General features: G+C 46.6%; 2 protein-coding genes across 11 annotated transcripts in view; one reads left to right on the top strand and one right to left on the bottom strand.

Moving 5' to 3' along the window:
• The window catches only part of SYT2 (synaptotagmin 2), a 178150-nt gene extending 169237 nt beyond the window's left edge, over nucleotides 1-8913 (top strand). For all 4 annotated transcript variants that reach the window (XM_044002357.1, XM_044002355.1, XM_044002356.1 and 1 more), the window contains one exon: nucleotides 2319-8913. In XM_044002357.1, the coding sequence (XP_043858292.1) occupies nucleotides 2319-2525 (207 nt within the window). In that variant the 3' untranslated portion in view covers nucleotides 2526-8913. The remainder of the gene's footprint in view (nucleotides 1-2318) is intronic.
• Nucleotides 8914-15904: 6991 nt separating this feature from the next.
• PPP1R12B (protein phosphatase 1 regulatory subunit 12B) overlaps nucleotides 15905-26708 on the bottom strand; it is a 255554-nt gene continuing 244750 nt past the window's right edge. For 4 of the 7 annotated variants that reach the window (XM_043964554.1, XM_043964555.1, XM_043964557.1 and 1 more), the window contains one exon: nucleotides 15905-18214. In XM_043964554.1, the coding sequence (XP_043820489.1) occupies nucleotides 18128-18214 (87 nt within the window). In that variant the 3' untranslated portion in view covers nucleotides 15905-18127. Of the gene's footprint in view, nucleotides 18215-23606; nucleotides 23788-26708 lie in introns of all 7 variants that reach the window. The other 3 variants (XM_043964552.1, XM_043964553.1, XM_043964556.1) reach the window with 1 other exon arrangement.

Raw genomic sequence — 26708 nt, 5'->3', positions numbered from 1 at the left:
TTATATTTTAATTATTATTTTAAAATTAACATCTTGCCCCAAGCTGCTCCTGCCTTGCCTGCCCTCACCACAACTTCTCCTGCTTCACATTCCCTGCTGGGGATGGATTGATGACAATATTCTTAAGACTATCATAGAAAACAAACCATTCTGGTTTGCCAATCTGCTCTTTCTTCATCCCTCCCCCCTTTCTCCTCTTATTTCCTTCCCCCTCCCTTCTTCTTCTTTTCTTGCCATCTCTCCCTTTCTCCCTCCCATGTTATTTCCTTTCTTGTCCTCTCTTGTTCCTCTCTGTTTCTCTTCCTCTCCCCACCCGTCTCTTTGTCTCTGTCTGTCTGCCTCTCCTCCCCACATTTCCTTCCCTTTATGTTTACTGCCTGGCTAGTTTACATGTAGTGATGTGGGAAGAGACTGAATCCTGGCTCTGACCTTTATTTATTTGTGACCACAGGCAAATCATTTAACCCCTTTGAATCTCACTTTCCTCATCTGTAAAGTGCAGGTAATAATTACCTAACTCACAGGACTATTGTTGAGGAAGTGCTTTGTGAGTGATTATAATTGCACCTTCTGGAGGAGTGGGGAATTGGGATGGAGAAGGAGGTGAGGAGATAATTCGGTGTTTGGGTTTTTAAAGGTCTTGCTGGGCCACTGGTTGCAGGTTATAAAAGAAAAATGAAAGTAAATAAGGTCAGTGATCTATCAACTGAGCACTTTAATTAAGCAGAGCAGGTACTAATGCCAACCAGAATTTACAAGCAGGATATGACCTGAGTAAACTCCAGTGCCTCTGGGCTCTCTGTGAGCTGACTTCACTTTGCCCGCAGGTAGATGCCCATGACAGTGGATGGGCTTGGCCACGTAGGAACATTGTGGAGAGTTTAAATGAACTTCCTTTTTCTCTTCTGGGAAGGACTGAATTTTATTTTTGGCAATGGCTCACCCAAGGAGTGACAGTAAGGTCAGAAATACACAGTGAATACCAGACTGGGAGTCGAGACATCAGGAATTTGCCCCCAGCTCTGCCAATGACCTCAGACATGGCTTACAACTAGTCCCCCTCCCTTTTGTTGTCCTTGTCTCTCACTCAGTACAAATAAATCATGTTCTCCTCATCCCCCTTGCCCCTAGGAGCTCAAATAAAAGGTCAGAATAAGAATTTGAAGAGGCTTGTGCTTATGTGTAGGAGTTGAAGTGCTATCTAATGAGAATAATAAAAAAGGAGCTGGTGACTGCTCCTTTTTAGCTTCCAGAAAAGCCAGAATGATCAATGAACAGATATTAAGCACCTATTATATGCCAGGCAATATGGTAGGCACCAGGGATACAAAGCAACACCACCACCAAAACAATTAGCAGCTGGGAGGATCAGGAAAGACCCTCGTAGAAGGTGATCCTCGGGCTGGGCTTTGAGGGAAACTAGGAATGTCAGGAGTCAAAGGTGAAGGAGTGCATGCTGAACATTCCAGGAATACGAGGGAACTATGGGTCTTTCATTTCTGGGTCTTAGATTAGCTATAGAGAAGGCCTTCTTCACTGTAAGGATGGCTAGAGATGGGTTAAATGAAGAGAGGAGAAACTGCTTCCTTTTCTCTGCTCATCCCCCCAACTCCCAATATACTTGGGGTTCTGTTAGCTACAAACCTGCCCAGAGGCAGGGCGACAGAAGCAGGAAGAAAGGAAGGGAGGGAGGGAGGGAGGAAGGAAGGATAGGAGGGAGGGAGGAAGGAGAGAAGGGAAGGAGGAAGGAAGGATAGGAGGGAGGGAGGACAGGAGGGAGGGAGGAAGAAGAGAAGGGAAGGAGGGAGGAAGGAAGGATAGGAGGGAGGGAGGACAGGAGGGAGGGAGGAAGGAGAGAAGGGAAGGAGGGAGGAAAGAAAGGAAGGAAAGAAGGAAGGGAGGGAGGAAGGAAGGAAGTAAAGGAAGAAGGACAGGAGGGAGGGAGGAAAGAAATGTGTTTAATAAGTACCTATTATGTGCCAGGCACTGTGTTAAGTACTTTACAAATATGATCTCATTTGATCCACACAACAGCCCTAGGAGGTGGGTGTTATTATTATCCCTCTTCGACAGTTGAGAAAACTGAAGCAGAAAGATGAAGTGATTTGCCCAGTAACACAGCTAGTAAATATCTGTGACCAGATTTGAACTCAGGTCTTCCCAACCCCAGGCCCCTGCTTTGTCACTGAGGCCCCTCATACAGGGAGCTCTGGTAGAACCTTTTAACCTGGCAATTTGGAGTAGAGATGGAGAGTCCGCATGACCATTGGCACTTCTTTCCGGCCCTCAAACTCACTTTCTTCCTGTTTCTCTCACAGAAAGTCCAGGTTGTGGTCACAGTGCTGGACTATGACAAACTGGGTAAGAATGAAGCCATCGGCAAGATCTTTGTGGGCTGCAATGCCACCGGCACGGAGCTCCGGCACTGGTCCGACATGTTGGCCAATCCCCGGAGGCCCATTGCTCAGTGGCACTCTCTCAAGCCCGAGGAGGAGGTGGACGCCCTCCTAGGCAAGAACAAATAGGTGGCCTCTGAGCCTGGGTACACCTTATGAACACTGACAAGACCCAGAGCTCTCAATACCTCAGTTATGCAACTTTAGAGTATTCTTTTGGTTCGTTGCCATCTCCTTTCTTCCCCTTTTTTTCTTTCTCTCCTTTTTTAAAGACAAATTTCCCTCTGTTGGCTGTGCAAGGAGAGTCCCCTAATAGGTCAAAGAGAAAGCTGGCTCTTTTCATTCTTCCCCATAGCTGCCCAGTGCTGCATGCCCTCTCTGTTTCCTCCCTTGCTTTTTTCAAGGCCTCACGCAAACTTCACCTTTGGGGCCTCTTGTGGCAGACCCACAAAGGGTGGCACTTCCTGTTTCATGAATGTTTGGGACCAACAAAATGGTGGCACTTCCTGTTTCTTAAATGTTCTGGACCAACAAAATGGCGGCACTTCCTGTTTCCTGAATACTGACTTATGGAGAGGGCCCTGGGAGGGCAACATGCCAGGTGAATCCTGTGATAGCCCAGATACATCTCTGTTGGTATGAGGAGCTCAGCTCTGGAGTGATGAGTGGATCAAGTGAATGACCTTGAGCTTCTCCATTTATTTCTGGAACAAGCAAGGACATTGAAAAGGAGTGGCAAGAAAAGATCCTACAAGGACACTGAAACTCAGAAAGGAAAAGACCCAGAAGCCCAGAGTCCTATGATTTACCTGTAGCCTGAATATTCCATGTGGGTGGTTATTTGGGAAATGGCAAGTTGTGAAGACTGGATTTGGCCAGAGCCTGGACCAAACCCCCCTTTCTGCCCCCTCCCTGTGCCACCATGGACCTTTGCCAGCTATTCTCTCTTCCAAAAAGCAGCCTCCTGGAGTAGTCATGCAAGTAACCTGCTCTATGAAACTTGCCTTGGCTTGGTGAGGGACCACCAATCTGGGGAACTCACTCTTACTTTGTCAGCAGCAATGAATCATCAAGAGACAGAGGCTCTGTTTCCCAGAAAGATTTAACAACAACAACAAAAAAAGACAAAGCCCATAATTCTCTATTCCTCAGAGGAGAAGGCAGATATTGGTCCCCTTCTAGAAAAGGCGTATGGTTTGATTTGTGTATATTTCCCATCATACTTTGCCTTTAAAAAATGCCACAACTTTGGTGTGGAGCTATGTATGGTGCAGAGCCAGAGAACTTTAGCAGAAAAATGGTTAAAATGTTCTTAGGTCCCCAAGGTCCAGGTAAGAATTGGGGGGTACGTGAGAAAGAGACAGTTGATGGACACTTTTAGTCTGAGTAGCAGAGACATTCCCTGGTGAGAGATAAAAGCCAGCATTGGGATTTTTTTTTCCTCTCCAGTTCCTTAGGTTACTTTTCCCCATCCTTCCTTTCTGTGCTGAGGAAAGGGAGAGGTTATGTCCGTTTGGAGGAACTGCAGAGAGACTTGCAAGGGAGTCCCCTGACTTAGCATTCTATAGGGAGGCTCCTCTCTGGATTCCAAGAAGCATAGCGCATTCATTCCAAATGGGCCATTGAAAACCTTCCAGGGGAACTGCCCTTTTGCCTGCTCCCATTAACCCCTTACCCACAGCATTGATAAAAGCCATATATTTGTTAGCCAAGGTTGCACTGAATCCCCTTCCAGGCCCTCCAACCCATTCTCCACACTGGGCAAGGGTGACGCAAGTTTTGACAACCCTGTGGGATCAGTACCCACTTTCTCCCACCCACCAAAGGAAGCACAGGGACCTCAGGTCCTTGTTGCCTCATCTTCCTTCAAACCCCAAACCTTTTTTTTTTTTTTTAATCAGGAGAAAGCCACTATCGGTCCAGGAAGTATGCCCTCTGAGTAGCACAAAATGGCAGAACTTCCTGTCTCACCTGATCATGGCCACAACTGTTTTCCCCAGCCAGGTTGGGGAGAATTGGAAGGAATGCAGATACAGGGGTGGGGTGGGGTGGGGTGAGGAGAGGACATGTCACATCTCTAGGTTTCACTGAAGATGGACATAAGGTTACTTTTTCTGTTAAGTAGATGAGGAGGGATACTTCCTAGGAAGCAGGAGCCAAGCCTGCCTGTCTTGAAGAGGTCTTGGGCTTTCTGCTAGTGCTCCCTGGTGGCTAGGAGGCTATTTTTATACTAGAGATTATTTTTTTTAAATGAGGGAAGAGTTGGATTGTAATAAGGGTGATGGGCCTTAGTCTTTGCTGACCAGAGCTGTGATCATGGGGGCAAGTGGTGGGAGAATTAGGGCTCTTTAGAGTGAAACTTGGGGGTTTGATGGGAAGGAGACTCTTCCCTTTCTCCAGAGGCATTTGAGGTTTCAGTGCTTTCTAAGCATCTCTTTCCTTCCCTCCCACTACTCCCATCTTGCCCCCAACCTAAGCCCATTGATCACCTCAACCTTCAGCTTTCATGTTTTCATCTTTTCCTTTTCTCTCATCTCCTCCTCTGATCTGGACTTCCTCTTTTCACTGAGGACACCAGTCTCTTTAGAGTACCTTCCATTCCTTCCCTCCCCCTTTTCGCCTACCAATTCCAATAGTGCCACAGCATAGGAAGCCTAGAGAAAACAGGTATATTGGCCATTCTGAGCATTCACCTGTCCAGAGACCAGACAACTAGACTAGAGACCTTGGGGTCCTTTCACTCCTTTTAGCTGACATCAATGGTCAAGTGAGAAAAGAGTGAATTTGGATCTGGACACTAAGCCAGATCTGATCCTGTGAGATAGAAGGAAGGGGCAGGTGAGTGTCAAGTGGTTCCTGAAAAGCCAGGGAGGAACCCAAAGTCAGGGGTCGGGGAGGTTGCAGTTCTCTCAGGCTGGACAAGGTAACAGCAGATTGGCAGCTGTTGATAGTCTTGGGTTTTGGAGGGGTTAGAAACAGATATGGGAGCTTGCGGACTTCTCAGTAGTGAGGACCACTATTCTCTCAGGCTCCAGGTCACTGCTCAAAACCCTTATTTACATTTAGATCTGATTCTGGGGATCCTGGGATTTGAGATATTGCATGTGATTGGGGTTGGGTTCATAGCTAGAGAAAGCCTCTGGGGCCCAGTGGGATCTCTCTAAGTGTTCATAGCCACCCTGAGTTTGAGAGATAGCTGAAGCTCCCACTCCCTCCTCCTCATAGGGACTTCAGTAAACCCGACCCTTCCCCCTCTTTTCATTATTCTCAAAGCCTATTTTCTCCCCCAGTTCCATGGGGAACACTTAACTCCCTATCCTACCCCAAAGAATGATTTTTCTAATCAGAAAAGTAATATACTAATTACTTACCCAGTCTAGAGCTTTGGAAGGCTGTGGCATGAAACCACAAATCTAGTCAGACCCAGCCTAGGGCAACTTTGGGCATGGGACAGGGTTCTGCACCCTCCCTTCCTCCCCCAGTTAATGGGAGAAAGATGGAAATAACTCTAGACCCCAGACTATCCTTTCCAAAGAAGGTTAGGGGGGTGAAGAGAGATGGATCATTTGACCTTTGGAAGGTTCATTTAGTGCAGACATTCAGAGGGAAGAGAGTTGGATAACCTAGTTGCCTTAGGGTTTCCTGAAAGAGTTACTTTACCTTTGTTGAGTGGGGAATAGATTTCTTAATACTGTATTCTTAGGGTTGTGGGAGTAGAGATTAGAGTTAGACATCTGGGGGAAGGAGGAGATTTCTACAACCCATTAAAATTCCTAAAACAGATCGTGGTCTGTAAAAATCCCAGCCCCAGTCCTGTCTTGTAGTGAACTCTATTCCCATTTACCAAAGGTTCCCCATATTGGAGCCCAGGAACAACCCTGCAATTCAGCTTCCCTCAGTCCATAGATGGACTGTTGCACCATCTGCTAGGTTCTGTGGGTCCTGTCCTTAGAGCACTGGGCAGGCTGGGAGGGAAGGTGAAGGCACTTTGTCCCAAATGAGATACTGTGGAGGAGGCCTGGCTGTTTGGCTCTGTTGGAAGGGGGTGGCTAGGTGCCCCCATTACCTTTCTCTCTCCGCATTCTTCACCACCCTTTCCCCTGGAGGGCCAGAGACTGAACTCTAAGGATTTCACTTAAAGTGTTTTCAAACTGCAATATTGAGAAGGGGACACTGTGACTTGAAGACACACAAATATAATTCATTTTTTTAAGGGACAAAAAAAATAATGAACCAACTGAAGCCATTCGAGCCTCACCTGATGCCCTTTCTGTTTATGTTTAGTAATATCTCTATATAAAAGAAGATTATATATATAATATACATATGAACAAGATGTTTAATTAAGGTGCATGTTAATAAGCCTTCTGTAAATAGCCGCATGACAATGCTGAGATTCTCTCCCCACTGATTCACAGCCCAACTTACATAACCCATCAAGGCTACAACTTCATTTTTTTTAATGTGGTATGAGTGAGTCCTGTCTTCCCAACCCTAAAAGAGAAAACCTTCCATTTGCTGGTTATCATGTGACTGAGTGCTCCTCCAAGTGGGGAGCTGGCCTTTTGCGCATGTGGTCTAAGAAGTAAGAAAGTCAGAACCAATCTTCCTCCCTGCCCTGTCCTCTCCCCCCCACCCTCTTGTCTGTCTTTGTTGGGTTTTGTAGAACCAAATGTACCTTTGTTGCACTGTGCCCTGATCTGATATTCAGTGTAAATGTGGTTTCTGTGTTCCATGTATGATGTCCCTGTCCCTCCCAGCGTCTGAACTAACTGATAAGCCATAATAGGGCTGGCCTGTCAGACACCTGCCCTCCAGCCCCAAATGTCCCTTCCAGTGAGTTTCCCGAAGCTACTCGAGAAGGGCTCACCTACTACTGCCCCGTCCCCTGTCCTACACCTTCATCAGCAAATTATCTCTGGACAGCTCCAGCGTAAACTGGTTCCTTTTGCTGTGGTCTCAAGGTTTTTAGTTCAATCCCTTCCTTGACTCTGGATCTCCATCCCTTTTGGGAACAAGATCAGTTCACCAGGAGTTGCAAGCCAGTGTTACCCATTTCAGTTTCTCTGTCTGTAAAATGCGTGTGTATGAAAATCCCTTCTTTGCTGACCTTACAAGGTTAGTATGAGGATTGGTTGGAGTCATGGATTGAGAGAACATTGGTAAAGTATTGCAGCAAACATTGTTCAAAAGGCAAGAATTACTGGGCTTCTTTTGCCCCACCTTGTTCTGCTAGTCAGGGAAGTCCTGGTTTAGAGTGGGCTTGGGGCAGGAGTCAGTACTGGGGTGGGGGGGGTAGATTAGATTGTGAGAGGCTTAGAAAGAAGGGAGGTGGAGGAAACGGTGCAAAATAATTCCAACCTATCCTTTGATTAAGTCCCTGACATGGAAATGTCCATCTTAGAGAAGGTGTGGGTGTTAATACTCCATTAAATTAGGAGAGGGAGCGATGGAAGGAAGTCCTTGGATGCTCTGCTTGGAAAGCTCACAGTGTGATGGCTAGCTTAGGTGGGAACATGGGCTACCTAGCTCAAGGTTCAGTAACTTCTTAGTACAGGGGCCACCATTAGAGCTAAGCAGTAACCACAATGGTCCCTAGCAGAATTAAGGTGTGACAAATTATTGGCAACAGGAGTGAATGAGTGCCATCCAGAGGCCTGGATGCCTGAGGTAGCAGGCCTTCTCTGTTAGGTTCACCCATATACCTTCACCCAACTCACCTCTGATAGGTAGACAGAGTAAGTAAGAGCTAACAGTAGAGGAAGGTAGGTACTATTCAACCACACTGCAGGGCAAGCCCATTAAGGAAGAGCTGCCGGGACTTGAGCCAAGTGTGGGCTGTGGCAGGAGTTGAGGAGAAAATAATCATTATAGAGCAGGCTGGGGTGGGGGTTAGGGGAGAAGTCATGGGGGGGGGATGAAGAGAAGTTAGAGCAGAGAGAGAGGAGAGGAAAGGAGAGAACCTGGTCTCTCTCTAGCCCAACTTGGGTGGGTGGGGAGAACTTCCCCATTTTTCAAATCTAGAGCTGATTGGAAATTGAAATAGTAGGGTTCTAGAGAAGGTTGGGGTGAAAGGAGAGGTGAGTGATCTGGGGAATAGGCGAGCATCTCCATCCAATCTGCCTTGAGGGTTGGGGCAATGGAGTCCCTAGAAACTGGTTGTTAGAGAAATCTGAACCACTATCCCCAATCCAGGAAACTGGCTTGCTTCACACTGAATATCCTGGGACCTACAGAACCAGAGCTGTGGTGGACCCAAGGATACCTCATTGCCTACCCCTATCCCAGCTGGTCACTGGACATCAGCCTTTCCAGAGATCTCCCCAACCTTGTCTCACATGAAAGATAAATGCACAGATGCTTCTCCTTAACCTATCGGGTCCCAGTCCCCTCTCTTTCTCCCCTTCCCCAAGCTTGGCAATGCCCCTGCCCCAGTGTGGACTCTTGTCTTTGTCTGATTTCTTGTCAAATTGTTATTTTGTAAAGAGCTGCGTCTCCTTATTAAAGAAATGAGCTGAAAGAATGCTGGGGGTGGGGGGAGCCTCTGGTCTGTTCTTGCTGGGCAGGGTCGGGGGAGGGATGATGGAAGTGGAGGGGTGGGGTCCTAAGGCCCTGGGGTGAACAATCTAGTGCTTGGTACCTTGAGGAAAAGAACCCCAGTGGAGGGCAGCAAGATCCACACAAGGCCCATTCGCCATTGATGAGGAAGGAGTATGGATGCACATGTTGGAGTGTACGGCTGTGGCCCAACCTTTTCCTTGAGGCCCTAGGGAGGGAGGGAAGGTAGCCCTTTGTTGGGGGCCAGGGCTGAATGAGGACACCTACGGTAGTGCCTTTCAGCAGGTCAATGCTGAGGGTGTGGCTCAGGGTCAGGGCTTTGAAAATGGGGTTGAGGGGGCAGCTAGGTGGCGCAGTGGATAGAGCACCGGCCCTGGAGTCAGGAGTACCTGAGTTCAAATCCTGCCTCAGACACTTAACACTTACTAGCTGTGTGACCCTGGGCAAGTCACTTAACCCCAATTGCCTCACCAAAAAAAAAAATGGGGTTGAGGCTTTTTTCTGAACCTTCAGTTACAATATGATTCCAGATTATCCTGTAGCAAGGCATGCGGGGTGTCTTGTGCAAGACAGCTGGGGCTCAGGCGAAGGATCTCTAAAGTGGTTCTCAGAAGGGATTCAGCCCCTGCTCAGCTCCCTTTTGGGCCCACTTACCTTCTCAGCTTTAGGATGTTGTTGCAGCAGCAGCTGCTGCCTTTAGAGAATTTACATGGCGCCCCTGGTTCTGGAAAAGGGCTGTGAGATTCCATTGATCTCTCCAGCTGAGAAAGAGGTGGTGGGGGGGATTACAATGAGGCTACCTCAGTTGCTTAGAGACCAACCAGCTTACAGATCCCATCTTTACTCCATCCCCACCCTTTCACCCCGACCCAGTTGAAAGAGAGTTTAGGGGGCAGCTAGGTGGCGCAGTGGATAGAGCACTGGTCCTGGATTCAGGAGGACCTGAGTTCAAATCCAGCCTCGGACACTTGATACTAGCTGTGTGACCCTGGGCAAGTCACTTAACCCCCATTGCCCGCCCCCCCCCCCAAAAAAGAGAGAGTTTATATCTGGGTATAATAAAGATAGGCATTGGCGGGGGGTGGGGGGAGGGAATGGGGGACAGTAGTGGAGGAATAGAACATGACTCTAAGGGCTTCCTAGGAATTCAGATACTTTGATTCCAACTCACTGACTGATAAAGGAAGAAGGATTACAGGGGAAAAACCAACCATCACAATACAGCATATGGGAAATACAGGAGAGGGATAATATAAAGGGATAATATATAGTCCCTTTGGGGCAGTCAAGTGGTGCAATGGATAGAGTGTTGGACCTGGAGTCAGGAAGACTCATCTTCATGCATTCAAATCTGGCTTCAGACACTTAGCTGTGTGATCTTGGGCGAGTCACTTAACCCTGTTTGCCTCAGTTTCCTCATGTGAAAAATGAGCTGAAGGAAATGGCAACTCATTTCACTGCCAAAAAACCCTAAATGGGGTCACAAAGAATCAGATATGACTGAAATGACGAACAGCAACAAACAACATATAGTCCCTGGGTCTGGGTGAAGGAAGTCTGAATGGTGATCAGTCCTTATTTCAATGGAGGGTAAGGCAAGGTCAAGTGAGCTTAAATACCAGCACAAGGGATTGATAAGAGAATTTCCTGCCTTCAAATGGTTTGAGAAAATCTATCACCAGGGAGAGGTAGTGAAACCCCCTTCATGTGGAGGGGTTTTTTTCTGCTGAGAGGCAGGTGGATCAATGGCACAGCCTGACTTCAGCCTCTGCCACATTCCTGTGAAGTGCATTGTAAGAAAAGTGCTCAGGAGTGAGAGACACAGAGGCCCAGAGATGAAGCAATTCCCCTGGACTCCCAGTATTACAGGATCAGAGGTAGAATGAAAACTCCAGACTCCCAACTTTCACCCAGCAATTCTTCCTGTCCCCCCACCCCACGCCCACTATTCCTGCCCTCCCCATTTTGTTGCCAAAGATCCCCTTTTCTGACCAGGCCTGAACTTTTCAACTGTGACATCATGTGTATGAAGCAGGCTGCTACTCTGGCCCCAAACAGCATGACTGCAGGGGAAAGGAATTTTCCTTCCTTGTCCAAGTACTGTTTGCTCCAAAGCAGTGACCAAGGATTTCCACTTGGTAGAAACCAACAGGTCGAGAAAAGCCAGAGACAGTGCTGGGACTTAACTTCTGCTGAGGCAGGTCAAATCCCGGCCACCAAGAAGGTACCACCTTGGTAGTAACTCTCCAAGAAGCGAAAGGCGGGAAGCTGGGGGTTGGGGTGGGACGCAGCAGCTGTTTGCTTTAAGCCAAACATTCCTCCCACTCCTCTCTGCCCCCCCCCCCCCCAGTTATTTTTTTTGCAATGTGGAAAACTTCAGGGAATTTGGATTTCCTAAATTAAGTAATGGGTTCGTGAAATAGAATGTAACCTGCTTGAGGTCAGGGAGCTGGTTCTCATTCATGTCTGCATCCATAGCAGTCTTTACATGCAGTAGGCCATTGATTGTTTTGTTGACTTTGTTAACTTATTGAAGACTGGTATAAACGGGAAAAGTATCAGAGTGGATGCCAGCTTTCCAACAGACTAGTGAAGCTTGCCAAGTAATCCTGGAGAAAGCAAGTCGCTGAGCCAGCCTCCCTGCACCTCATGCTATATAGTCACTTACTACTTCTGCCTAAAAGACCTTAAACTACTCTAGTCAGTAACATCTTCCCTTTTAGTGTTTCTCTATGCACACTGTCCCTTTAATTGCCTGAGACCCTTCTTGAGGTTGGGAAAACCCTTTGAAAATGGATGAGAGTGTGATGCTCTTCCATCTCTGTCCCAATATGTCAGGGGTAGCCTGAAACAGAGGAAGGTGAATCAAAGAAATAACACTGAGGAAATTCACCCCAAGTGCAAGATCCTACAAACCCAAGACCTAGGACAGATACAGATGCAAAGTTAAAACACAGTTTTATTTACTCATTTATAAATACTGTTGTGTTTACAGGCATCATATAGATGTGAATATTATTATCTCAAACTTTCAAACACGTAATAATAATACTATATAGTGACAACCAGTAAAACAAAATCATTCATCTCAGGGTTGAAAGGCCACTCAAATTTGCATAAAAATACATTCGGGTCACAAGAGTCCCACATCCCCTTCCCTCCCCCTAGTGTATTTACAGTTGACTGAAGTTAGTCCATACAATTCAGCTGAAAAACAAAAAATGGTTATATCCAGTGCTTTAACAGTGGTGGAAATAGGGTTAAGGGATGAAAAGATGCAGAAGACATAGAGTGCTACCCATCAAGTGGGAAGGTAGTACAGCTGTCCAAGTGATTCTGGCCATTTCCATCAATCTAGTTTACACAGGGAAGGAGGAACAAAGGCAGAAAAGCTACAAAGCCCAACTCCAAATCATTCAGGGGAGAATGGGGCACTACTTAGGGTCCCCAGTCAAGAGCAGAGCTACCAGCCACTGGCATGCTAAGGAGGAGATGTATGGGAACATGGACAATACTCTGCCCCTTTCAGGGGCTTGTTTCTGTCATCCCCACTGGCGTCTTGTTAACAAGCAACTTCAGACATTTTCCTGTCCTCCAGATGCTCAGTTAGAATTACTATTCCTGGGCTTAGTATTTTGTGAGGAAGGGACAAGGAAGCACGCGCATGCGTGCATGTGTGTGTGTCTTGTATCTGCATAGCAAAGTGTTCTAGCCTAAGTACGGTCCTACTCTCTTCCAAGATAGGCCAAGACACAGCCTTTTACCCTTCAGGATGTCTCCTCCCTCTGATATTTGAAGGGAACAGGGTTCCCTGAAGACAACTAGGTCCCCCATGACAAAAGCTCTTGGAATCCTCTTGTTGGAGCAGGTATGCACTGAGTTACTGACAAGAGATTTCCTTGTCTGAGATTTCTGGATCCATTTATACTGTGACCAAGTGAGAAATAGCTGAGTTACTAAGGACAAAATCTGGATGAACATCTTTATTTTCCCATGGCTACCCACGAGCCATCAGTGGCCTCACTAAAGGAGCAACAGGGCAATTAAGAACACTCCTGGACAAATTCAGCACTGATCCCTGAAGAAAAGGTCTGGAATCACAGTTCTTTGGCCTTCCTATGTGTAACAGGAAGGTATTCTGAGCAAAAGCCCCACAGGTTAATTCAGCTCCTAGGTCATTAGGACACCAGCTGAGGGCATCAGGTGCAGTACTCTAGGAAGCCTCCCAGCAGGTATCTCCCACCCCACTACATTCTTGGAAAAGCTTCTTCCCTAATTATTCACCCCCCAAGGCCTTGCAACAGGAAGAAGTCAATGTGGAGAAGAGAAAGGGAGAGGCACTGACTTCTGAAGGACAGAAGGGTGTCCTGATGTAAAGGATTTCGTGGGAGGAATCAGGGAGGACTCGAGAAGAGATAATCCATATGACATCACTTCCGTGGTCCAAAGTGGGTGAAGAGATTTAAAAAAGGGGGTGGGGCTCCCAAGATAATTCCTTGAAGGGCTGGCGATAAGAAGGAACAACCTGTTGGGACCACTGAAGACAATGGTGTCCTATGATCACATTTTCAGTTGAGTGTCCCACATCCTTGCACAGAGTTGACATCATCTCAGTAACCCCCAAACCCCTGTGTTGTGGATAAAATGATCTTAAAACCACTAACATATCTTAGATGAAGTCAGAACAATCACTAATGGAAAAGCTATAAACCTGAGTCTGCCTTCCCAACCAGATTTTATCTGCAGTTCTTTTTTTGAGGAAGAGCTATTGACTCTGAGTGACCTGCAGAATGCCCAGGGATCATTCTTTGATCACCACTCCCAAAGGGTAGGTAACAGTTCCTTTCAGGTGGGCAGCCAAGGTTTCCTACTGGAAGTTTTCTCCAGTGAACTACCTTATTTGTTGATAGCTGTGATACTAATAGCTCCTCGGCTGCAGGAAGAAGTTATTCTGTTTTTCTGAAGTAATAGAATGCAGGAGATCAATAGCAGCCGCAAGGTTGGGCTGATGCTCCTAAAGTGTCAATACCCATTAAGAAAGTTGATTAAAATCTAGAACAATGATTTTGTACTGCAGGCTGAAGCTTTACTTCTATCTGACTCACCTTCCCCCTCAGTGTCAGCCCCAGCCTCCATTTATTGCAATACTCAATCCCACTGTCTGTGTCTTCCCTCCTTCTGCCCCCTGTGTGCCTATACAAGCAACTCTCCTTTACAATGCTTCTGACCTTCAGTGCTACTCACTCCACTTCCATCTTACTCCACGGAGCAATTTGCTGAAGAGAGATGGTGTTCAATAATACAGGACTCTGTCTGCTGTTTGCAAACTCTTACTAACCCAATGGTCTCCTCTACAAATCTTCTACTCTTATGGGAAATTGCTTTGAAAAACACCTCAGCCAGTCCTTTCCCACATCAAACAGTCCTGACTTTAGAGAAGCTCTAAGGAACCTAAACTGGGGGCATCTGCAAAGTGCCATTTTCTCTTTTTGCAGTAGAACTTGGGTCCATCTGTGCAAAGGCTGGTGCTTGGAGAATACGACGAGGCTGTGGGCCTGGAGTTAAGAACAGCGGAAACCAAGCAAGTGGCCTTGGGAAGGCAGTGGGCCAGGCCTGCAAAGAGCCACCCCCAATTCCCATTAAAAGCGACTCGCCACAAATTGCTTTCTGCCCCACGAGCTTCAATTTCCCCCAATGCAAGCTGTAATATTCTTACAGAGCCATCTGGAGGAAAAGAGAGTGTTAACACCATCCAGTCACCCTCAGTATTAAAATCACTTTTAAATGAGGCTGACAGCCTGCCTGACCCACTGATGCTGAAGACTCCTATTCAGAAGAAAACAACAGTGCCCTTGTGCTTGAGTTTTCTAAGTAACAAACAGCAGCAGTTCTGCTGAGGGTGGAAAACTGTTCTAAATTTCTAACAATTGTCACAGACTCGGCACACGACATCATCCAGTTGGCCTCCCTCATTTTACAGATGAGAAAATGGGCCCAGAAACATTACGTGCCCAAGGTTACAAGGTCTGCAGGGTTAATGCCGTGAGACTGCCTCCGTGCCCTGAGATGTATCAGGACAGTGATGATGCAGGATTGAGGAATGAAGAATTAGTAAAATCCAAAGAAACATTTTCTCCACACCATTTCTCCCTATGATAGACTAGTCTAGGGGGTCCTCTCATTCATGTCTTTGTATACCTCAACACAGTGCCTCGTGCTGAAATTTTCATTTACTTGCCAAGGGAAGGCTTAAGGAGCCTTTTGTACCATCGGTATCACCTATGAAATTCAGTTTGCAGCAAGGGACCTAGACGGATGTGCTACACTTTTGAGTGGAGAGTGACAGGATGCAAAGGCACCACACCACAAGTCTGGAAGAGCGCTGCTGCCGGGGACTAGGAGGTTAATGCAGTGATGGGCACAGTATCATGAGTCCATCTTGCTTACCTCCATTTCAATAGCTTTTCATTCAAACAAGGAAGCGTCTTTTTTTGTTTGTTTGTTTGAAAATACTAACTCAGGTACTTTATGCTTCATTGAAACCTGGGGTTTAAAGGTGAGTCTGTCTCAATCCTTGGATGGCAAGGTAGCATAGGTAAGCCTGTGTGTTCTGGGGGCTGGTAGGGAGCTGCATGAAAAGCTGAATATTCATCAGTGACTTCAGAAAACCAACACCGAGGTCTCCTGGACAAGGTCGGGTAGAAGCTGGATTAAGAGGAAACCAGACACACCCTAGAGTCAGAACAGACAAAAGGGAGGTTTCTGGGACTGCAATTGAGGGGGCTGCCCCAACAGAAGAAACTCTAAGCAGCCCTATTTGACCTTACTCTACTGGGATGGCCAGAAATAGTTGAAGAATTTTATTTTTTCTCCTAGGGGAGATACTACTGGAATTCCCCCAATGACCAAAACATGGCTAGATAATAATCCCCCAGTGTTTTTTATGTAGTTGTAGACTGCCTCATTGATTCGAATAAAGTAAATGCTTATAGTACAACTCATCTCACTCATTACTCTGAAGTGAAATCTCTCACAACTCTGAAATGTCACCCAAATATCATTGAATAGCTTCCCTTGACGTATGGTTAGAAAAGGAATCAACACGTCACTTCACAGACCATAAAACTGAGTATTGATGAGGAAGACAAAGTTAGAAACCCTTGAAATGCAACTCCTGATTGTCTGATGCTTTAGAGACCCAAGAAGAGTTTCTCTATCCTGATGAACAGGGAGGAGATTCAGAGTGGACAGAGGCAGTATACATGAGAAAATTGATCACTGGACGTGAATGAAAACTCACTGAATTTTATATACCAAGGATGATGCCCCCAAAGTCATGTCTGCGAAAAAGACTTGGGGGCGGGGTTTAGTTGACCAGAAACTCAATATGAGCCAACAGTGTGATGCAGCTGCTAAAACAGCTAATGCTTTCTCAGGCTGCATTAATAAAGAGAGTGTCCTGATCAAGGGAGGTAACAGTTCTACCAGATGCTTCACTGGTCCCACTACATTGAGAGTATTAGTCCTAGGAGATGGTGACCAGGAGAGTGGGTAGCCTGGAAACTGTCAGGATGAACAGTTGAAGGATATTTGGCATAGAGAAGACATTTAGGGAGGGGGAAGTACATGACAATTGTCTTCAAATATTTCAATGCTGTAATGAAGAAGCATTAGGTTAATTTTATGGCTCCAGAGGGCATATTGTATCAGTGAGTGGAGCATAGTGTTTGATTTAGGAAGAATTTCCTGAACATTCAAGCTAGCTGATAATGGAACACACTTTCTTATAGTGAGTTTCCTGTCACTGGAATAGAGGATGATGGATCATCTTGGATGAAATGACCTCTGGTCCCTCCCAGTTCTAGGATTCTATGATGTTATAATTCCCTTCAATCGTCTGAAGACAATCCATCTTTCCTTGCTTCTCTCCCAAGTGGTTTCCCCATTGATTTTTAAGATGGAAAGTGCCTCTAAAAGCTGACCACTGGGTCCTTCCAACACTTAAGTTCCTTCAGTCCTCATCCCCGAAACAGGGATTTGCTTTTAGTCTTCTTGGTCATTCCCCACCAATACCACTTAAGCCTCTTTCCAACTTGTCTCCACCCTGGGTCTTCCATCTGCATCCCTCTCCCTGGGCATCCTTATGTTGGATTATTTTCCTGTCAGGGACACACGGTAAGGCTGAGAGGAAAACAAAACAAAATAAAACTCTCCCTGGAATGGGGTTGGTCTAGGGTTTTCACAGCCTAGATAGCATCTAGAATAATGGGTTAGGTGCACCCTACATGGTATGTGATACCACCCTCGGAGCGGGAGCAGGTGCTTTGGGCTGACCAGGTAATTCTTTTCTCCTGACGGCTTCAAGAAATACCATTCTAAGTAGCTAAGGCTAAAGGAGCTCAGATGCTACAACATGGATTTTAGATAGGTGGCAAGTGGGAAGGGAAAGAGAAAGGTAGAAAACAATAAGTGAAGCAAGGCCACCTGAGCCCTGTGGGGGGAGACTGGACAAGGGCAAGTGGAGGCCAAGGCTCTTCTGCCGTGTTACCAGACGGATGAAATAGAAGTCATGCAGCCACCATGAAAAGATGTTTCCTGGGAGGATGAGAATGGAGTCTCACTGTGAGGCAACTGTCACCCAAGTCTAATAAAAACATGCCCCTGGCAGTTGTCTGGTGATTAAATCAAAGTCCAGCTGTTTTCCTTGGGCACACAGCACTCCCAGTGGGGTCCCTGGGCCAGCAGATGGCAGCCTCCATACCGATCCACCCTCCTACCCCCAACACACATAGGGCCAATGGACCAGGCTATTGCTGTGATGGTGCTACGTAGAGGTGGGGATAACCTGTCTGGACTGAGTGCAATGTGAACAGTGGTGGAGCAATGGGGAGTGCCAGGGGCCCACTTCCAGAGGTGCTCCATCCTGCCCCAGATGGCCATCCCTCATTGCCACCATCGTGTTTCCACGAAGACTCTCCTAAACAGGGGGATAGATGAGACCTGGGGTGTGCAGGAAAAAGAAATGTTTGGGGAGGTGGGAGGGCAGGGATCCTTCAATCACCAACACTTGACTCTTTTTGGTTGGAAGGAGGAGCAGAGGGGAACAGGAGCTGGGGACAGCAAGTGCTTTCCCTTCCAAAGAATTTGGACAGCTTTCCAAAGAATTTGCACTGCTATTTGGACAGCTTGCTGATGACTCTGATGAGGGCACCATTTTCATCTTTCAGCCTCTGGTTGTCGGACTTCAGTTCTGTCAAAACCTGCAAAGACAACAAAGGTCTTGGCGCTTCTAAGCATTCAGTGTTATCCCCTCCTCCATTTTCATCCCCAAGTAGCCTGAGGCCAGCTCCCTGAGCTCCAAGGGTCTCACCTCCTCAGTAGTCAGCCCAGGAGAAGACCACCCACCCCCCCGCAAGAAGTAGAAGGATAGCCTCTGCCCCGGGACAAGTCTTATATAGGATCTGTCTTGTTATTATGCACTAGCACTGTCAAAGGCTGAATTCTTCACTTTAGGCCTAGTGTGACATAGTAAACAGAGGTGCTGCACTCATGGCTGGGAAGACCTCAGTTCAAATCCCATGAGCTGCATGGCCATGGGCACTTAACCTGAGACTTTCCTTCACCTGTAAAATGAGAATTTTAAGTTATGCGATAACTCCTGACTCTTTGTAAGCCTTTGTCAGGCTCAAATAGAAAGCACCTGCAAGCACTAGGCTAAAATGTCAGTTATTTGTTGTATCTGTTTTCCATGCCCTTAGTGAACCATTACTAGTCATTGATGACCTGCACACCTTTTATGAATTCACTCACCTCCAACTTGGAGAGACAAGGAGAATCCCAACCGAGGGAGATGAAGAAATGGGTGGGAGGGAGGGCAATGGGGAGTGACAGGTAAGGAGAGGGGACGATAAGGGAGGGAGGCTGCTCAGTATTGGGGCTTTACAACAAGGCATGGAGAAAATAACTGGTAGGTTTTCTATCCACAGTGATGGTAGCTGCTGTTCCAGGACATCAGAGGCTAGAGAACCTTCAATGATATGATAACGAAGGAAAATGATATTTCTTCACATGGTACATATTAATTTCTAGCTGTTATATCCAAGGGTATCACATGGGAGCAGTGGCTGAGCGCTCTGGTGGTGAAATCGGAATGCATGAGCCGTGTGCAGTTCCTTACTTCTACTCCACTGATGGACATCAGGAAATACCAAGATCCCCTCAGTATAAGGACCACAGGCTCAATGGCTATCAAAAGACTCATGCTCTAAGTTTCACTAACTTGGAACTTGTCCTTGCAGGATAAGGACTTTTACTCTGAGTGGTGCTGGAAAAACAATAGTTCCAAACTCCCACGTGTGTGTGTGTGTGTGTGTGTGTGTGTGTGTGTGTGTGTGTGTGTCCCGAGGCACATGATAAGCTGGTGAGCCCTAATGGGATATTTGGAAATATTTACATGAGCTTTGGTTGTCACGGGAGAAATTTAGGTGAGAGTCGGGAAGGGCACAAAAGCCTGGATCTGGATTATAGCTTGGTAATATTGTGTTGCTGATAGCCATGATGATTCAACCTTCTAATTCCAAAGGACACCTGACCAGTGATGCTCCCTTCCATACATGGCCTGGCCTGATTCACATTTGGATTTTAGTACTGGCTCTCACACTGACCAGCTGTAAGGTCTTGGGTAAGTCTCTACTCCTTCCAGGGCCTCAGTTTCCCCAATTGTATAATGGTGAACACGATGGCTTTCCTCCCTATCTCTCAGAGTTGATGTAAGGCTAACAAGAGATAGCATATTGAAAAGTGCAAACAAAAGGATATAGAAGAAACAAGAGACTGCTATTAATGTTACTGTTACTCAGGGTGGAATGAAGGAAAGAGCTCTGGTCCAAGATTTATGCAGTGACAATTTTAATTCTGGCTTTGCCACTTCCTAGTGATGTGATCTGGGTGAATCACTTCACCTGTTTCAGTTCCCTGAGGAGAAGAATCCCCATACTACCTACTTCCTCAAGACACTGTAGAGATCAAATGAGGTGATAGCTATGAATAGGTTTTAAAAAATGAAACATTTTACAAATTCAAGTGATTGTTGTCATCATTATCATCATCATCACTTCTGAGTTCTTCCTTAAATTGGAAATGCTTTTTTTTGGGGGGGCGGGGCAATGAGGGTTAAGTGACTTGCCCAGGGTCACACAGCTAGTAAGTGTCAAGTGTCTGAGGCCGGATTTGAACTCAGGTCCTTGTGAATCCAGGGCCAGTCCTTTATCCACTGCACCACCTAGCTGCCCTGAATTAGGAAATTCTTTTTTTGGTGAGGCAATTGGGGTTAAGTGACTTGCCTAGGGTCACACAGCTAGTAAGTGTTAAGTGTCTGAGTCCGGATTTGAACTCAGGTCCTCCTGACTCCAGGGCTGGTGCTCTATCCACTGCACCATCTAGCTACTCCGAATTAGGAAATTCTTAATGAAATGCCCTCATTCTGATAACGATTTTTAGAAAGTCCAATCCTACTCTTCTGCTTTGTCTAAACCCAACTAAGAGCAGACCTGGCTGCCATTCATTTCTGTACCTTTGCTTCTTGACTAGGATATCTTCCTGGCCAGAGAAGCATGCTTCTAAAACAGCCAGCTCTGCAACTGTTGCAGGGTTGTCTTGCACCTCTGGACCTTCTCACCTGCTGCCCTCTGTCATCTCATTCTAGGGTCCTGAAGCCTGACTCTAAGTGTGACTTTGAAAGAAGTCTTTGCATCCTGGAATACTATGGAGAAGTTATAGATGGCAGTGAACTATACTGCACTGCCAGCTGTTCACTAATCAGAGCCAAGCTGTGTGTGTGTGTGTGTGTGTGTGTGTGTGTGTGTGTGTGTGTGTGTGTATGTTTTAATGCACAATCTGCCAAGCCTGTGATTTATTTCCACATGACGAGCTCAATTTTTCTTTTTGTTCTCTCTTGCTCGTGTTCTCTCTCTCTCTCTCTCTCTCTCTCTCTCTCTCTCTCTCTCTCTCTCTCTCTCTCTCTCTCTCTCTCTCATGCATGTGCATTGTGCATCTGTCTCCCCCCTCATTTCCCAGCTACAACAAACTACAACTGACATCCAAAGGTGTACTATGCTTAAGTACAAGGACTGGAACAGAGGGATGGAGGCAGGTGGGAAGAACAATGTTTTTTTTGGATACCTGTATGAAGATACATTCAAAGGCATCTTCAAAAGCAAAGGGGGAAAAAAGTGGAAAAAACATTTTTTCAAGTCCTGTCACAAGTTCCTGTCCAAGAATAAGTTAAAAGGACAAAGTTCCAGGTTTTACTTGCTGCAAAGTTCAGGGAGGGGACATTTACAGGGGATACAGCACACATGCCCCATCCCTGAACTGTTCCCGTCCCATCCCACATCTCAAGTGCTCAGAAGAAAGAGGAGTTGATTTCCTACAGGGTACAGACATGAGGCAGTGTTAAGGTAAATGGGTTTGAATCCTGCCTCAGTCACTTACTAGTGGTGTGACCCTGCATGAGTCACTTCACTGTTGTGAGATTCAGCTTCATCATCAGTAAAAAGAGGGGGCTGGACTCAGTGATCCTAAGGTCCCCCCCAAGACTAAATCTATGTACCCAGGCCTCCTATCTCCTGGGCCCATGGACTACAGAGGTCGTGGAGAGGGGGAAATAAATGTCAACAAATCAGGGGGAGAAGCAGGTTATCATGTCACTAATTTGGCTCCTCCCCACCACGATGGCTTTTCCCACCTCAGCTCCTGAGTAGTGCCACTGTGCCCTACAAGAGTTGCCTCCATGGTCACAATGGCAATGTGCCACCCTTAGGGGTTGTTATAAGTAGTAGCTTCTTCTATCTACTATCTTTTGGCTCTTGGTAAGTGGTACTTGAGAGCAGGCACCACATCTCTCTAGTCTTTGTATATCCACCTGGCTTAGCAGGGCACACTGCATGTAACAGAAATGCCTGTCACAGGCAGTGTTGTGGGAGCAGAAGGCTGAATTCAGTCTTTAGTCATGGGGAGCAGAATGGTCTGAGCCAGCTGATATAAGCCAACAGGCGCACAGAGCAACTCTTGGAAACATGAGAAGTAGCTTTGTCCTTTACCTTGTAGCGACTGAAATACAAAGGGAGAAACACATGGCATTCTTCCTGGGAGCCACACTCATCAATTAGACCCAACATCCTGAGGTTTACTGCAACTTAGCAGCTGACGTGTTATATGGAGGCTTAGCGGGGACTTGAATACTTAAGGAGGGTGACTAGGCAGCTCAGGTCTGGTTTGGGCACACTTCTTTCAGTGTCTTTCTACCTGTGATGCTGATGTGTGCTCTCGCTCTCTCTTGCGCGAGTGAGCTCTCTCTCTCTCTTTCTCTGTCTCTCTGTCTCTCTCTCTCTCTCACACACACACACACACACACACACACACACACACACACACACACACACACACACACACACACACACTTAGCCCTTAGGATAATTTGGGTGCTTCAGGTAGAGTGGGTATTAGTTGCTAGCCATTGACCCTAACGGCAAAAGCAAATGGAAGAAGGCAAAAGAATGGCCCTGACAGGGTCTAACTATATTACTGACAAAAATGAAAATCTCTTTTCTGAGGAGGACGGTTTTGGGCAGCAGGGACCCCAGAACATCATCTTGGGATTTGAAAGGATGAGTCCGGCTCTTTCAGTTTTACTCGTCACAGAGAATGTGCTAAGCTCTTGCTTTCCTGATCTTCACTGATCATCAACATCAACTCTTCTGCAAGGATGAGGCCCCTAAAAGGGGTGGGTCATGGAGGGTCTTACTTATTTAGGCCACAGACAGATCCTGAGGCACCTGGAATGGGATAAGATGTAAGCAGTGTTCCCTTGCAAAGAAAACCAAGGCTGAGGCGACTGAATGGGTTTGCTGTGTGACCCTCTTCACTATGGTCCACTTCTGCTCAGTTGGGATTGTCTAGCAGGTGAGGAAGGAGGTGACTGGTCCTAAGATCTCTGCACCTCCACCCCCCGCCAAGGGCCCTCTGTGGGCTCAAGAATCTGGTTAATTTGGGAACACTACAGGGTCACTTAGACCACTCAAGAGAAATCCCAGTGCTAGTGTGGGTCCCAATTCACCTCTTTGAGGGCTGGACACCTAGTCCTTTCTCTAGGTCACTGCTCTCTGGAGAGACACGCTAATACCAGTGAAGTGCTTGTGTGTGTGTGTGTGAGAGAGAGACAGAGACAGAGAGACAGAGACAGAGAGAGAGACAGAGAGACAGAGAGACAGAGACAAAGACAGAGAGAAAGAGAGAGAGAGAGAGACAGAGAGAGAGAGACACAGAGAGAGAGAGAGAGAGAGAGAGAGAGAGAGAGAGAGAGAGAGAGAGAGAGAGAGAGAGAGAGAGATGGGCTGGGTGCAAATCCATTTGTAAATCACCTTTTTGATTTCCAGGAGAAAGTGCTTTTGGGCTGACCTTACCACTCAGTTCAAACACACAGCCAGTCCTGCTGGGTCTATGCCACCATTTTACTTGGTTTTCTATTTGCCCACTTCTCTCGGGCCCTTCTGTCCCCAGACTACCAGTATTTACTAGGCATCCATGTACAGGGGCTCCAGTGTCACAGGGGTGTGCACCGGACCCCCAGACCAACAAGAAGAGTAAACCTGCCTGGAGTGGTGGAGGAGGGAGGTGAGGTGGAGAGGAGGGGGTAGAGCTAGAGCTCTTGGGTCTCCGAGGAATCGATGGACACTGAGAGTCTGGCCACCACCCGGGTCAGGGCCCTGTTCTCAGCCTGCAGCTGTTCGTTCATCTGCTTCAGGGTTTGAATCTGTTTAAGCTGGTGGAGGTTCTGCAGAGAGTGAGACATGGAGGGGACAGAGACAGACAGACAAAACAGACCAAAGGAGATAAAAAGTAGGACAAGGAAATCAAGTGACTTTTTGTTTTTTAGTTTGCATGCAAGAAAGGAAAGAAAAGGAGGAAAATGGCTGGAAGGAGAGCAAATGTGAATGGGATGATGGAGTAGAAAGCAAGCGAGATCAGAGTGGAGCCAAGTGACTCTTAGCTAAGCCCTAAACGCAACGAAGGCTGGCTTTTTTTTTGGGGGGGGGGCGGGGAAATGAGAGTTAAGTGACTTGCCCAGGGTCACACAACTACTAAGTGTGAAATGTCTGAGGTCATATTTGAACTCAAGTCCTCCTGAATCCAGGGCTGGTGCTTTATCCACTGCTCCACCAAACTGCCCCAGAAGGCTGGCTCTTTTAACAGAACCAGTGACCACCTCCAAAAGCACATCTGGCTGGGGTTCTGCAGGATTTCTGCAGGCTTTCCAAGGGAAGTTAACCTGCTGGTATAGTCCCTTCCTACTCACTCAGACCTTCCTTCATCCACATCTGGACCCAACAAAGGGGGCTTTATATCCAGACTAAATACTCTTCCCACATCTAACTGAAAATACTGCTATTTCCTCTCTTTCTTTCACCTTCTTCTTTTGGGATCATCTTATTTTCTCTTTGTTCTACTCATTCCCCTCTGATTTCTTTACAGTGGGGGGAAAAAGAGGTGTGTGGTTTAGAGGTTCATTCTGTATACAGAGCCATGAGCTGATTGGTGGAAAGGAGCTATAATATACCAAAATAATAAAGAATTGGCACTTCTCCGGGTGTTTCTTCAATTTTCTTTGTACATAGCCAGTTCTACCCTGAAGTCCAAAAAGCTCTAAGCTGTCACCTGCCTTTGTGTAATTATCTGCATCACTAAATTAACAGCTAATGGTGCTCCTCTTGCTCCCCCATTCATGCAGAGGTTTGGTGCTCATTAAAGATATTTGCAAAGATACTGATGCTCTGGAAAATGTGGCCACATTCTATAGCATCTATGAATATTTAGTAAGAACAGAGTAATGGAACTGGCTGACATAAGCACCAGAGCATCCGTGGACATGTAAGGCCCTGACCTTGGATGGTGCCTGAAGCTACGTTAACTACAGGTTTCTGTTTCTTCCTTCTATTCTGGGTCTCTTCTGAGACAATGCTGCCACATGTATTATTCTGGGAATCCACTGATTGATTCACATAGAAGGAAAGATAGTTTTCCACCTTGGTTCTAAACCAGTCCTTAGCATACTTTTGTTTAGTCTGACAGGGAGTCAACATTTGACCAGTCCACTTAAGGGTCACCAAGAAGCCCCTACCCCGGCCTCCACCAACCAATGCCAGCATTGAATACAAAGAGCCTGGCCTCCACAGTTCCTTGTCCTAGGTAAGCAGCAATGTGTCAGGCTCTTACAGTTCTGGCCAATCAAATGGTTGTAAGCAGGTGAATGCTTTTGCTATGCAAATAAAGCAATAATAGATGAGCAAGCACACAGCTGTTAAGGTTACAACAAGCACTGGAAAGCTATAGGAAGAAAATGAGAGAGAAGTCTGCCTAGAACCAGTACAGGGGAGAATGAATTAAATGAAAGATTAGTGAAATGATAATTATTCAGGGGTGAAGAAGGGGGAGAATAAAAAGACAGTGGGAAATAATACAGTAAGGGAAAGAGACACACAGACATAACTTTCCCCAAATCAGGAAACTGGTTATCCTGAAGGAGAAGGCTGGGCAGCCAAATAGCTAGGGAGTCAAAGGGATGGCAGGGCCTGGGCTAGTCTTTTCACTCACTTCAAGCAATTCAGCAGGGGGACAAGAAGGGTATTCATGAAGTGCCGTGCAAGGAACTAAGAGGAAAGGAACAGGGGTCGAATCTAAGAACCAATGGAAAAATTCCTGCTTCGATTCTTCAATGTTTATTGAGCATGAGGCACAATCAATGTCATTGTACCAAGTGGTCCCTGCTCACACACTAATGTCTTGAATTATACAAGCTCCCTAGTTCAGTGTGTGGGTGATTGCAGAGTGAGATGTAGTCCAAGGCACTGGAAAGAGATTCAAATGAGGGAAGATCTAGTTGAATGTTCTAAAGCAGCATCAGGGGTAGGTAATTGGGAGCTAAGAAGGAGGAGGAGGGGAGAGGAGGGGGAAGGAGAGGGGAGGAGGGGGGAGGAAGGAAGAAGAAGAAGAGGAGGAGGAGGAGGAGGAGGACGGGGAGAGGGGAATGGAGATAAAATGCAGAGTACAACTGAAAAGAGGCGGAGCTTATTTGAGATCAGGCTGAAGATATTTCTAAAACAAGTGGAACAAATCGATTTAAGACCACTCATTTTTTTGGCAGTACTGGATGCGTGGCTTGGGGTGTGGGTAGGGGAGAAGAAGGAAGGAAGACAGGTGTCAATCCGTCGGAGGAAGCACATCAGCTCAGGGCAGAAAACCAATCAATTCATTGTTGGCGCACTGCAATCCAAATGCTCTAGTGCTGCTTAGGCAGACATGCAAACCTGCCTGAAAAATCAGGTCCCTCCCTAATTCAGGTCAGAATCTGAGTAATGATTCATAAAGGAATTCATCACTTACCTTTCCCAATTATGGTCAGTAACAGTTGCATCGAGGTCACAAAGGACCAAACCTACATTCTTATTGGTGAAATGCCCAGTGTATGCCTCTTGCCCCTGGCTTTCTATACCCGGCCCACAGCAAATGGTTGCCTTTTCATCACATTAGCCACAGTTTCAGAGACAGTTACTGTATCTCCCCGTTGTCCTTAAGCAGAGTTGTACCTGGAAGGTCCAATCTTGGACAATTTTAATATTTTTCTCCCACTGACTTGTCTTAGGAGGCTTAGATGTATGCTCAGAAACTGGAAATGTCTGTTCCTCAGCCACGGGCATG

The sequence above is a fragment of the Dromiciops gliroides genome, chromosome 4 (genome assembly GCF_019393635.1).
Source record: "Dromiciops gliroides isolate mDroGli1 chromosome 4, mDroGli1.pri, whole genome shotgun sequence".
NCBI classification, from domain to species: domain Eukaryota; kingdom Metazoa; phylum Chordata; class Mammalia; order Microbiotheria; family Microbiotheriidae; genus Dromiciops; species Dromiciops gliroides.
Note: the sequence above shows the minus strand (reverse complement) of the source record. Positions and strands in the feature narration are given on the sequence as shown.